Source organism: Pteropus vampyrus, unplaced genomic scaffold (genome assembly GCF_000151845.1).
Source record: "Pteropus vampyrus isolate Shadow unplaced genomic scaffold, Pvam_2.0 Scaffold306, whole genome shotgun sequence".
NCBI lineage: Eukaryota > Metazoa > Chordata > Mammalia > Chiroptera > Pteropodidae > Pteropus > Pteropus vampyrus.
Window position 1 is genome coordinate 1712065 of NW_011889087.1, and position 14461 is coordinate 1726525.

The window sequence follows — 14461 nt, forward strand, 5'->3', positions numbered from 1 at the left end:
ATCACTGAATGTGGACTTGGAAAGAGATGCTAATAATTGGCTCCTGGGAGCCAGTACCAGCCAGTTCCAGCACACCACTGAAAATAAGGATAGATGTCATCTCCAAAGTGTAACTGGATGAGAAACCTGCCATTCAGCTTTAAAAAAATGTTTAGGTTTCTCAAAAAGATAAACAGGGATTATCAAACAATGTAGCAATTATCTGTTTAAGTAAGCATACTCAAAAGAATTGAAAACAGGGACTTGAACAGATGCTTCACAATAGCCAAAAAGTGGAAACCACCCAAGTGTCCATTAACACATGACTGGATAAACAACATTGGTATATCCATGCAATGGAATATTATTTAGTCATGAAAAGAAATGAAATTTTGACACATGCTACGACATGGGTGAATCTTAAAAATATTATGCTAAGTGAAATAAGCCACGAACAAAAGGAAAAGTATCAGTGATTCCACTGACATGAGGTATCTAGCATAGGAAAATTCATACAGACGGAAAGAGACTAGGGGAGGGGAAATGGGAAGTTAGTGCTTAATGGTTATAGGGTTTCTATTTGAGGTGATAAAATTTTGGAAACAAAAAAGTTACAAAACAGTGCAAATGTAATTAAATGGTTACAAAACAGTGTGAATGTAATTAAATGCCAATGAACTGCACACATAAAATGTAATTAAATTTTGGTTACAAAACAGTGTGAATGTAATTAAATGTAATTAAATGCCAATGAACTGTATACATAAAAATGGTTAAAATGGAGTATTTTATGTTATGTACATTTTACTACAGTTATAAAAAAACCTTTATAGCTTGAAGAAGTACATCTGTCTACCTTCTGTAATATGGCAAAAACCAATGCTAGTGAATGAGAGTGGGGCAATGATTATCCTATATAATTGTGGAAGATCGTTCAATGGCTGCACATATGACTTTGCTGTTCCTCCCATCAAGAGGTGGAACCTATATTCCATCCTCTTGAATAGGATTCTTTTTGACCAAGAGAATGTGGCCAACGTAATATATGTGTGAGTTCTAGAGCCTAGGCTTCAAGAGGCCTTGTAGCTTTTCCCTTCACCTCCCTGGAGGAAGATGCTCTGAGACCTCCATGTACATTGGCTATTCTAGCTCACTGTATATACCCATGATAGCATACATTCATACACTGCATGTAAGAAGGTTTCTTATACAATGAGAAGCCATGGAGGCAGCCAGCACCAACTGCCGGATGTGTGACTGAAGTCATCTTGGTCCTTCCAACCCAGCTGACCCTCCAGTCAAAAGCAGTTGCAGGAGTGAGCCCTGATGAAGACAGCAGAGAAAACATCCAGCTAATCCATAGAATAGTCAGAAATAATAACTTGTTTTTAGCCCAAAGTCCTGGGTGGCTTTTTATACAGTAAAGGCTAAATGACAGAATAGACTAAAAGTTGAAATGTAATTCTGGGCCAGTATGGGGGTATACTTGTCATTCAGCCCATCCTCACCGCTGAGTCTCTACATCTGAGTTTCTGTTAGTTTGACAGCACAAAGCCTCTGCATCCCAAGCCTGTTCAAGCCGTTTCCCCAGCTACCTGCCCCTTTTGGGCCACACACTATCATCCTATTTTCTAAACATAAGAGATACCCATGTCGACCTTTTACTGAAAGTACCACATGATACATCTGCTTTAAAAATATTTTAAAGGACTCAAATACAGCAAATGCTTTTTACACAAGGCTGTTCATCACTGTGTTATTTATAAGAGCTAAAATTTAGAAATAATCTAAATGTCCATAGAGTAGTTAAGTAAATCAACAGTCCACTCAAAAAAATATTATATACTCATTATAATCAATGCATATGAAGGGCAATAATAATAGGAAAGTGCTAATGCTTTAAGGTTATTGGCAAAAAGTTGGTAATCAAAAATATATTCATGATCATAGCTACGCAGAAAATAAGCATTAAGAAAAAAAGAGGTAGATGAGTAGCTACCCAGGGTTGGGCGTGCTGAGGGAAAATGGGGAGTATGGGTATAGATTTTTTTTTTGAGGGGTGATGGAAATGTCCTAAAATTGACTATGTAATTGCACTTGCACATCTCTGTGATCTAAAAGCCACTGAACTGTACAGTTTAAATGGGTGAATTGTATGGTATGGGAATTTAATTTCAATTAAATTCAATTAAATTAAAGCCATGAAAGAAAGAAAGGCAGAAAGAAAGAAAAAGGAAGGAAGGAAGGAAGGAAGGAAGGAAGTTAGTTCAGAAGAAAACAAAGACATCAAAATGATGATTGTCAGAGCAATTCCATGTCCTCCAAAATTTCTAAAATAAACAGATATTTTTCTAATTAGGAAAAAATTGACTTTATTTTAAAAAATGGTTTATACTTAAAATTGCTTAGGAAAATGTAGTGATACCATGAAAGACACCTGGAAGACACAGATATAATCCCTCTCCACCTCCTGCCTCACAACCTGCAAAAGCACATGGTATCACAAGAGAGAAGCAGGTTACGTACCCCACCCAGCTGCTGGATGGCCTCCATCAAAAACTGGAGATTCTTGCCAGCAGGCAGATCCAAGTAAAAGGACTTTCCAGAAAAGGGCTGCCGCCTCCCAGCATCTGGTGAACTCTTCTGGCATTTTCCCAGACAACTGGAAACTCTGAGCTGAGCCCCTAGAAAACAACGACAAAGAAGAACGAAGTGAGGGGTTTGAGGTAAGACAGAGTCCTACAAGTCGAGCAACCCTAACCGACAGCCTATGAGGTGTCCCCCCTGCGCCAGGCCCTGGGCACACCAACATGAATGCGAGACTAGTGTTCCTGCCTTGGGCTGGATTTCCTCTTCTATCCCAACCCCCAGGCCTTAAATCCAATGGAAGGGAATAAGATAGGGCCTAAGCTTTTGCATCTTCCTTCCAGGAGCACATTACCAATCAGAGTGGCTAACAATCTCAAGGGAACATTAGCTTGTAAGAAAATATGAGGCAACTGAAGGCAGTAAGTACTATAAAAGATGCTTTCTCTGGTATAGGTTTCCTATCTGTTGTAAATAATGAATCAGACAGAAAAAAGAATTTTAAAGTATAGATATCCTCAAAGAGGTGAGAGAGAATACTGGAAACATGAAAACAGGAATAGCAGGTAAAGAAAAGAATTGAGAACTCCTGCATAAATCTAGGAGAAAAAGTCAAACAAAACAGTCCATCTACCAGAAGAGACAAAAAGGAGTATTATCTATCTTAGACTAGGGTCTGGATGAAAGTATTATCTATCTTAGACTAGGGTCTGCATGAAACCACAGGCCTCCCAAGAGTTTGGAATTCAAAGTCATACTACTTATGTGGTCTAAGAACCCACTACCACCACCACCAAACAGAAATTAATGTAAAAAGTAATCCCAGCTAGTAATACTTTGGCATACTTCAAAGAATCAAAAGCAAAACTGTAGAGGTAGACAGCTCAGTCGAGAGTTCCCAGAATTTCCGGAGATAAAGGATCATTAAACATTAGCTCATATTCTAACACTATAAAACCCACGAGGGAAAAAAATCACCGTGGATAAGAATCAGCAGAAATAAAAGAGCAAAATTAGATCCCTGAGAGCTCCAAAGAGAATGATCAGATATACGCTATAAAATACGTATTTAAAATGCTGGGAAAAAATGTCAATTTAGAATTTTATGTCTAAGCAATTATTCAAGAATGAAGGTAAAAGACATTTTTCAAGCAAACAAAACCCCAATTTATCATCAACCAATTATTACTAAAGGACTTCAGAAAGGTGTACTTTGGAAAGAAGGAAGCTGAACCCAGAAGGGAGGATTGAAATGCCAAAAATGGTAAAAAATCTATAAATTTAAACACTCATTGACCCTATAAAACAAAAATAATGACTAATTTGAAAGTAAAGAAGATAGACAACAATAATGACAGATGGGGATGGGGTGGTTCAGGAATAGAACAGTCTAGGCCTTTATAGTGTTCAGGAGGAAGAATCAAAATATTTGCAAAATCAGACTTTGCCATAGCACGATGGAAGCTAAAGGAAGATGGAATGTGTCTTCAAAACTTTGAGGAAAAACTATTTCCAGCCTAGAACTCTTTCCCTAGGTAAACTATCCTTCAAATGTAAGGTAACACAGAACTGTCAGATCTGTAAGGTTTCAAAAAGTTTACTTATCATGTACCCTTTCTCAGTAAGCTATACTAGAAAATGTACGCCATCAAAAACAAGAAGTAAATATAGAAAGGAAAATATGGAATTTAGAATACAGAGAATCTACACAGGAAAGAGGCAGGGGAAATTCCATAGACTGATAAAGCAAGACCCTGAATGAAATCAGTGCGACAGGCCTGGTTCATAGCTGGACCAGACTGGAGTACTAAGACAAATGGTCTCGGAAGGTATGTCTCCCAGACAAAAAAGAAACTGAGAGTCTCTGATGAACATGAAAGTTTTGAGAGAAGGTTTAGACTTCTGGTAAAGAGTTTGGACATGAATTAGTTACCCGTACACAGAAAACGAAGCACATTTCATAGTTTACTATACGGCTCAGCTGCGAGTAACCTTTACATATTATAATGTAAATACAAAATTACTAAACAAAAATTACTACATTATACACTGTAGGATGAGAAGAGAGGAGGTAATTGTGTACACCAGTGTAGAAGAATTGGGGGCAGAAAAAAAAGCTTTACCTTCTATATTATAAAGTCAATAGATACAATTTAAAATTTAAAATAATAAAAGCAGTGAGCATACTATTTAGAAACAAGAAGTTAAACAGAAATAGCTAACAGAGGATAAATGGTTATACCCTAGGGAGCCGGAGTCTGGAGGGATAAAAGGAGCAACTCCTACTCTTGCCTTTTTCTTCCTTTTTTTTTTTTTGGTGGTAGACCTTGGCCTTTACTATGTAATCAAAAAACTGTGATAAAAATAAAAGCCCTCTAAAATTCACACATAATCATGTCATAGTGAATTTTAAGAACAAATTTATAAAGAGAATAATCAACTCTTCTAAAGTGAAAAGCAAGTAAACAATCAGATTGACATCAATTCTTAACAGCATCTTTTTGCAAGAAAAAACTACTGGAATTCTTCAGTAGTCAAAAAACTTTGACTCAAGACTTTCAATACAAGGGTGAGATAAAAAAATTCTCAGGCATACAAGCCTCAGAAAGTTTATTATATAAAGCCCCCTTTTAAAAATACTCTTAGAGAAAGTTCTCCAGCAAAAAGAGAAATAGATCCAGAAGAAAGCAACAAGACATGGAAAGGAAGAGTAAATAACTTAGTAAAGTGTATTAGCATTTAAAAGGCAATAACCAAATGGCATATCTGTAATAATCCAGAACTAAAACCAGAAGATACTAAAAGAGAGGGGAGTGGGAGTATGGAGGGACGTGACTATGTGCTAAAATACTTACATAATTGGGTAGGAGTGTTTACATTTATTGGAAACTTAAGAATTTTATGGTAAAAATCACCATGAATATGGATTTAATAAATTACTCTACCCTGACTCCCCATCTGTCTGCTAATCTTGTTCATAACAACAGAGCAAAAGCTCTTGTTTTCGACTTTCACCTTGAATTCCTAAATGATCCATGGCGTTCACTAACACAAACAACACACACACAAAGCCACTAATAATTAGAAGACCCCAACAGGGCTAACACTTTTCGGCCTTTACCTCCTAAGAGGCTCTGGGGCAGGAACAGCAACTTTGACCTCGCATCCCTAGTTTTGACCTGTTACCTACCTAGGTCCGAGGCACGGAGCCTACTCTCAGCCATTGAACTCTCCAGCTCAAAGCAATCGTCGCCTGAAAAAGGACAGAACAGCAGTTGAACCACCTTTACTATTCAATCATTCCTGCCCTCCGCCCCCCAAATCCCACACAATCCCTGACACTGCTACAGGGAACAGCAAGACTCAACTCCATCTCTAACCACATCCCATCTCAACTCCCGCGCCACCTTTCAGGCAATTGTCCCTCAGTCTCTCCGCCTCCTTTCAGACTCCTCTGCCTCAACTCCCAGGGCCTCGAGGCCACCACCCCTAGTACATTTCAATTCCCGTGCCACCTTCCAGGCTCTTGTCACCTCAGTCCCTCTGCCCCCTTTAGATCTCTGTCCTCTCAACTCCTGTGACCCCTCCTGGCCCCTCTACCTTCCCCAGCTTCTGCACCTATCCGCCCCCCAATTCCTGTGCCCACTTCCCGACCCCGGTATCCTTTCTACAACTCTCATGATCCCTCTCCGCTTTCCTTCTTACTCCCTCTTCCTCTTCCAGGGATCCGTACCCTTTCCCGGCTCTCCCAAATTCTCGGCCCTTTCTCGGCCTCCGTACTCCTTCAAGGCCGCAGTATTACATTCGCGGACTCCATGAGCTCTTTCAAACTCCCCAGCACCGGCTGTTGCCCTGAAACTGTAAAATCATTCTCTAGAGTCCCTCTGCCGCGGCTCTGGTTTAAATTTCCTGTAGGCTCCGCCCCTAAAACAAAATAATAGCTACGAGACTGCCCAACGGTGGCCCTAGGAGGTCAATATTAATCAGCGAATCCTTCTCCGCCGTTTCGTTTTCCGTTCCGCTCTTTCTCACTCGTCTGTTCATTTCTCGGCTTTCATTAGCTGAAGATCCTTTGGCCTTAGTAGCCAGCAAGCTGGGGACTAGTTTTAGTGATTCTCTACACTGAGTTAGTTTGAAATTACTAGGAGTTCAATGATAAATAATAAAATAAGCCTAATACTTATAGAACATTTAATTTACACGAAAATTTCACATACACGTCATTTCCTCTTCACGTCTTTGTCTCCTTTTTCTCTACTTACCCATCCAACAAAAAAATATCTCAAAAGAGGTGTCTCCATTTCTCACTTCCCATCTTTTCTTCAACTCATCTAATTAAACTTTGGTCCTCACCTCTCCACTAAAACTGTACTTACCCAGGTCAACTGTGACTTCCACGTTTCCAAATCCCGTGGTCACTCCACTATCGTTACCCTATCTGACTTCTAGAACGTTGAAACAGATTACTCCTCCTTCTTAAAACACTTTCTTCTTTTTGCTTTCATTTCTATCTGTTTTCACCTCACCTCAACGGCTCCTCCTCAATCTCCATTTCTGGATCCAAAGCCACTGTTTCACCTAGAAATGTTGGAGTACTCCAAGGCCTTAGCCATTAGCCCGTGGTCCTCTTCTCTTCCCTATTAACGCTGTCTCCGTAGATGCTCTCATCCAGCTCCATGGCTTTACTATTCAGGCCTATGCTAGCTAATTCAGCCTGCAGAGTTTCTATTCCAAGTTCTGACCTCTCCCCTGATCTCTAGACTTATATATTCAAGTGCCTACTGGACATTTCCATTCAGATGTCTAATAGGCATCTCAGACCACATAGTCAAAAGAGAACATTTATTCCACCCCCACTCCCACCCCCGGCAAACCCCACCAATCTCCCAGCCTTCCCCATCTCAGTAAATGTTACATCATCCTCTCAGTTGCTCAAAACAAAAACCTAGAAGTTATCTTTCAGTATTTTCCCTTATTCTCACCTCTGCTCCAAACACAAGTTCTACCAACTCTAATGTACATCTTGAATTAGACCCCTGCTATCACCCTATTCCAACCCACTATAATTTCTTGTCCAAAGTACTGTCAATTCCTGACGCTGCTTCTGCCCTTGAGTAGCTTTCTATCTCTCCCCAATATAATCCATTCTCCATGCACAACCAGAATTCTTTAAACACCATAGTAGAGGTATACATACCACATGTACTTGGTATCCCTTCCAGTAGGGCCCTTCCCTGCATAAGATTATATGTCCCAGCCTTGATTAGCTAAACTTGGCCATGTGACTTATTTTGGCTGATGAAAAAAAGAAAGAAAATGACATATCACTTCCAAACATAAGTTTTACAAGTCAGGATGGTTTACCAAGTGCTTCTCCTTCATCACAATGACTGGCAATCTCCTAGCTAGAGGCCACCCTGTCTACCTGGGTTTCTTAGTGAAGATGATATGGAACAAAAGCATAGGCAACCCATAGTGGATATGTAGCATGAGCAAGGAATAAACTCTTACTGTAAGCTACTGAGATTTTGCATATTTGTTACCATATCATAATCTAGCTCAAGATTCTCAAAGTGTGGCTCAGCCCTTTGAGAAGGTTCTATGAGGTCGAAACTATTTTTATAATGATACTAAGATATTACTTTCCATTTTTGCTCTCATTCTCTCATGAATGTTAAGTGGAGTATGCAGAGCAAACAGGAGAATCCAACACTCTTCTGTGAAACCAAATATTAAAGAGATTTGCAGAAATGTAAAATAATACCATTCTTATTTTTGTTTTGGAAGATATATTTTTATTAAAATGCATTATTTATGTTAACATAGTGGGCTTAGTTTTAAATGAACTATTTAAAAACTTTATTTTCTAATATGATAAATATCAATAAAATTTTAGGTATATATGCAATATATAAAATGTTGTATTTATAAATATAAATGTAAGAATACCTACACAGTGGTAGCCAGTGTCCAAGACGGCCTGAAATGATCCTTGATTCCTGGTGTCCTTGTGGGGAAAAAAATGCCTAAAGTCAAAAGAAGCCGGAAAGCTCCCCAAGATGGCTGGGAGTTGATTGAGCCAACAAGGGATGATTTAGATCAAAAGATGAGAGAAGCTGAAACAGAACCTCATGAGGAAAAGAGGAAAGTGGAATTTTTGTGGCCCATCTTCAGGATCCACCACCAGAAAACCCGCTATATTTTTGACCTCTTCTACAAGTGGAAAGCCATAAGCAGAGAACTATATGAATATTGTATTAAAGAAGGCTATGTACTTTTTTTTTTAAGGTTTAAAAGTTTTATTTCTATAAATCATGGCTGATGAACACCAAAGCCTTCACACATAGAGACCATGTTCCAACTCAAGTCTGGGGCATCGCTCTGCGAGAAGAGCTGCTCTCAGAAAAGAGGGTGGTGCAATAGGCAGAAACCTGCGAAGTCAAATGTCCTGGGCGGAGAGGGGTCAGGGCCTGAGGGCCTCAGTCAGAGCAGCCCCTGCAGCTGCAGTGCGTGCACTAGATGATCCAACCTACTTCTAGCTCGCTTTTGGGGACCCGGCAAATGCAATTCGTCCCAAAATTGGTGTCCCGTGTCTGAATGCACCACAGGCAGTGTAAGTTCTCATATCCCTGCTTTTTCCATTTTGCGATTCTATTGGGCTATGGACCGATAGAATAATGAGGAAATGACAATGTGCGACTTCTGAGGCTGACTCATAAGACATTTCAGCATTTGCATTGCCATTTCTTGGATGGTCAGCTGTGGGGGAAGCCAGCATTCATGACATAAAGACTCTCAAGTACGCCTGTGGAGAAGCTCACCTGGTGACAAACTGAGGCTTCCTGCTGACAGTCAGCACCAACTGTGATTACCACTCATGTGACTGAGCCACTTGCAAGCAGATCCTTCAGCCCTGGTCAAACTTTCAGATAACTGTAACCTTATGAGATTCCAAGTCAGAAAATCCCAGCCAAGCTGCTCCCAAATTCCAGGCCCACAGAAACCCAGAGAAAAATAAATGATTTTTATTTTAAGTCATTAAATTTTGGGGTGATTTGTACACAGCATTAGATAACTAATATACACATAAATGAAAAAGCTGTCTGGATCCTCAATTTTTAAAAATAGAAAGGGCCCTGAAACCAAAACTTTCAGAATTGCTAACCCAGCCTATCTTGATTGATGCAAATACAATCAGATCAAATTACCCTTCTTTAAAAAAAAAACTCAGTGGCTTTCCCTGTTTGCTCCTCAGACCAAACTTCTCTGTCTTGAAGAAGCCAAGCTCATTCCTGCTCTACGACCTTTCCCAGATCTTTTCTTTCCTTTTAGGCATCAGATCAAATCTCACTTTTTCTTATAGGACTTCTGAAACTACCCAACCTAACAGTAGCTTCCCCATTCCTTGCCAGGTACATCACTTTGGCTTATTTTCTTCACAGCACTTTGCAGTATCAGAAAGTATCTTGTTTGTTTATTGTCTATATTTCCTCCCTAGAATATAAGCCCATAAGAACAAGGACCTTTTCTGTTTTACTCACTGCTATATTCCCAAAGTACATAGTAGGTGCTTAATGATTATTTGTTGAATGAATGAATCTCTCTGAGCTTCATGTGTAAAGTGAAGATAATATCATCTATCAGACAGTGACATTTTAAAGATTAAAGATGTGTTTAGTACGAAGTCAACGACCAGAAAAAGGCAGCTTTTACTACGTGGCATAAAATATTTTGAGACAGTAATTCAAAATTTTCTATTTTTCTTGATTCCTGAAGGAAAGTACTTAGAATTTTTTAAAAATCCAGCTCATATCACAGAACGAGGGCCAATTTCTTCAAAATTTGTACAAAGAGATACAGAAAAGATTAACGACCCAATTGAAAATGGGTAAGGGAACATTCACAGAAAAGGAAATACAAAGAGCATTCAAATATGCTCAACCTCACTTAAAATAAGAGAAATGCAAATTAAATCTACACCAAAATACCATTTTTCACTTAACAGACTGGCAAAGATCAATTTTGCTATATAATGCCACATTGCATTACATATGGGTTTTACCAGCCTTCTATGTAAGGCAATTTGGCACTGTCTAGCAAAATTACAAATGTACATATTTTTCCATCCAGCAACCCCTAAACTCACACACGTGATATTAGTTATGTAATAAAGGTATCTACAGCAGCACTTCTGTATCTACCAGCCATATGGTGTTTACCAGAGGAATACTTGTGAAATAATGACACAGAAAAGTTGACACAAAAGGGATGCAGATATATTTATTTTATTTTACGAATACACATGAAATGCCTTCTATGATGTTCAAAATACTTTAAAAATAGTAATTAGTTTAATCCTCCTAACAATCCTATGAGGTGGGCAGTAACTATGCCCATTTTATACGTGGGAACACTTGAGGTTATTAATTTGCTTGAAATCATATAGACAAGATATGTTAGTGCTGGGATTTGGAACCAGGCACTATGACTTCAGAGGCCATACTCTTAACATTGTTCTCTGCTGCCTCCCAATTTAGGGCAAAATAGAGAAAGAAAACTGATAACAGCAATTTTAAAATCTCACAAAATAGACTTTAAGGGATAATAGGGATACAGGTTTCATTGCTTGATGATAAAATTCATCTATTATCTAGTACTTATATGAATCTAACAACATAGCCTCAAAAATCTTTTAGGCAGAAATACAAGGGAAAACGAAAAAACCTACAAACATAGTGATACATTTTAATATACTTTTCCCCTAAAAAGTATGATACATGAACAAAAATAAAACAAAATTAGTAACATATAAAAGATTAAACAATGTAATAAACTTTAATTTACAAATATTAGAAAACAAATATTATTTTCAAGTACACATGGAACATAAAATTTGACTTACACTAGGCCATTAAAGTCGTTTTTTGTTTTTTTTCTTTAAAATAATTTTTTAATTTTTCAATTAAGTTGGCATATAATATTAGTTTTAGCTCACTAAGTATTAACCGATAAAGTCATACAGAACATATCCTAAGAACACAATATAATGAAATTAGAAATCAGTAACAAAAAAGATACTTTTTCTTTTTAAAGGAATGAAACAAAATGCATACCTCTGGAAATTTAAAACCACAGTTCTAAATAACTCATGGAAGGAGAATAAAACAAGGAAACTATAATATATTTAGAACTGCAACAGTGAAAAACCACATAGCAAAAGCTGAGAGATTCCTTTTAAAAAGTAACGAAACTATAATATATTTAGAACTGCAACAGTGAAAAACCACATAGCAAAAGCTGAGAGATTCCTTTTAAAAAGTAACATTCAGTTAAAGTACTTAAAAGAAAATATATGACCTTAAGCATATATGCTTTATCAGAAAGACTGATCAAAAATAAATCAGCTAAGTGTTTACCTAGAGAAATCAGAACATGAACAGCAGAGTATACCCCAAAACTGCAGATGGTGAGCAATATAAATAGAAATTAGTGAAATAAAAAAAAAGTAAAAGTATACTCCTAACAAATTAATATGGAAAAGACAAATAATCCAATAGAAAAATTTGCAAGTGATATAAACAGGCAATTCAAAGATGAGGAATTTTTTTTTTTGGCAAGTGATCATGCTATATTTAACTTTAATTAGGTACAAAGACTTTTCCAGTCATGTTACCTAGAGATCACTTCACCCGCTGCTCTGTTTGGCTGCCAGTCTCTTGTCTCTCTCTTCGGCAATGGTGAGGCGGATACCCTTGCCACGGGGAAGAGAAATCCACGGTTTGTTGCCTTTGCCAATAACGAAAATGTTGGAAAGCCGGGTGGCAAAGCTGTTGCCATTGGCATCTTTCACATGAACCACATCGAAAGAGCCAGGGTGTCTCTCTCTGTTGGTGATCACACCAATTCTTCCCAAGTTAGCACCTCCGGTTACCATACATAGGTTACCAGTGTCAAATTTGATGAAATCAGTAATTTTGCCAGTTTCCAAATCAATCTGAATGGTGTCGTTCACTTTGATGAGGGGATCAGGGTAGCGGATAGTGCGAGCATCATGAGTCACCAGATGAGGGATTCCTTTTGTGCCCACGAAGATCTTTCTCACTTTGCACAACTTGTACTTGGCCTCTTCAGGTGTAATCCGATGAACAGCAAAGCGGCCTTTGGTGTCATAGATCAGACGGAAATTCTCTCCCGTCTTGTCAATGCTGATGACATCCATAAAACCAGCAGGGTAGGTTACATCAGTCCGGACCTTGCCATCAATCTTGATAAACCGCTGCATGCAGATCTTCTTTACTTCATCTCCAGTTAGGGCATACTTCAGTCGATTCCTTAGGAAAATGATGAGAGGGAGACATTCTCTCAGCTTGTGGGGACCGGTAGATGGACGAGGAGCAAACACACCCGTCAGTTTATCCAGCATCCAATGTTTTGGAGCTGCTACACGCTTCAGATGCTTCTTGGGACCACGAGCCATGACTGCACTGGGCATGGAAAGAAAGCGAGACAAAGAAATTTTAAGGGCTAATAAGTATATTAAAAAATGCTTATACTAGTAATTAGGAAAATGCAAATTAAACAACAATTAGGTGCCATTTCCCACCCTTCTGACAGGCAAAAATTAAAGTATATTAAAATCAAGTTTCAGTAAAAGTGTGAAGAAAAGGGTGGAATGTAAACTGAGACAAAGCCCTTGGAAGAGCAATTTGGTGATATTCAGTAAGGTACATGCCCTTCAACCCAGCAATTCTGTTTCTAGGTATATTTTGGTCTCCAGAGATGTGTGTATCCCTCAGGCACAAGATAATTACAGATGTGCTAAAAGGAAATATTAGAAATTAAATTTATTTTTATCTAAAAGAAATCCAAGTAAGCTTTGCTAATCTTTAGTAGGTTGACTACACTCGTGCCCTTTCTGAGTCCCTCATGTCAGACATCCTGGGTTATGCGGTAGAGCAGGTGGGTTATCTGGGTAAGGGGAAAGGGGAGTTTCCTATTTGGAAGGGTTGTATGTGTTTTCTTTCAGTGCTTCGTGTTGTTTTTTTCAGTGTTTTATGCAATTTATACATGTCCAGACAAATGGATTTACAGATTATGCTATCTGGATTTAATTTCCTAACCCCACAAGGTAAACAAGGAGTTTAAACAAGATTTCTTTGAAGAAGCAAGATTAAAATTACAAATAATCCTAATGACTCACACATGTGAACACTCCAGATTCAATGAAAATCCAGTCGGCATCCAGAGAGAGCCAGTTGGCCAAGAAGTGAGAAAATCACTGAAGTTCAAGAGGAACTCTTGCTGGTAATGAATCCCTAACAGTACTGACATGTATCTTAAAAATGGTTAAGATGATAAATTTTATGTCATGTGCATTCTACCACCATTAAAAAGAAAAATATAAGGGGGAAAGTGATAAAGCATATTCAATCACATCACTTTCACTAAGGATTTTTGTACTACAAATAAATAAATATTTGTTATACACTATTTTACTTTTTAATTGTCTTTTTTATAGTTATCTTTTTGAATGCCTTATGATGGACATACTAATTTGGTATGTTGGTTCGCACATTTAATTTATAAATAAATACATATTCAAATATTAAGGATGCATGGTGAAAATATTTTTAGAATATGTGGAAAAAATATGTATGATGCTCACCGGTCTAGAGAAACTTTCCCGCAGGTGGGCAAGGAGACATATATAAGAATGTGAAATGAAGCACTGTTTAGAAAACGAAGAAAACTGAAATGTCCAAATGGAGCACCTGGGGTATAGCTGAACAATGGAATACTATACAGTGGTTTAAATGAATGGATAAGAGCTATATGTATCAACATAGGTAAATATTTTTTAAAATCTTAAGTGAAAAAAAGCACATTGCAGAATGAG

At 38.1% G+C, this 14461-nt stretch overlaps 2 protein-coding genes across 7 annotated transcripts in view; both read right to left on the minus strand.

Moving 5' to 3' along the window:
* Positions 1 to 6494, minus strand: part of DBF4B (DBF4 zinc finger B) — a 21974-nt gene extending 15480 nt beyond the window's left edge. For all 5 annotated transcript variants that reach the window (XM_023521562.1, XM_023521561.1, XM_011377139.2 and 2 more), the window contains exons 1-3: positions 6299 to 6494; positions 5756 to 5818; positions 2506 to 2663 (exon numbers count right to left, since the gene is read on the minus strand). In XM_023521562.1, the coding sequence (XP_023377330.1) occupies positions 2506 to 2663; positions 5756 to 5789 (192 nt within the window). In that variant the 5' untranslated portion in view covers positions 5790 to 5818; positions 6299 to 6494. The remainder of the gene's footprint in view (positions 1 to 2505; positions 2664 to 5755; positions 5819 to 6298) is intronic.
* A 5681-nt stretch (positions 6495 to 12175) lies between these two features.
* The window catches only part of LOC105303477 (40S ribosomal protein S4, X isoform), a 6592-nt gene continuing 4306 nt past the window's right edge, over positions 12176 to 14461 (minus strand). Inside the window, exon 2 of one of the 2 annotated variants that reach the window (XM_011377140.2) lies at positions 12176 to 13049. In XM_011377140.2, coding sequence (XP_011375442.1) covers positions 12251 to 13042 — 792 coding nt within the window. In that variant the 5' untranslated portion in view covers positions 13043 to 13049 and the 3' untranslated portion in view covers positions 12176 to 12250. The remainder of the gene's footprint in view (positions 13050 to 14461) is intronic. The other variant, XM_011377141.2, reaches the window with a different exon arrangement.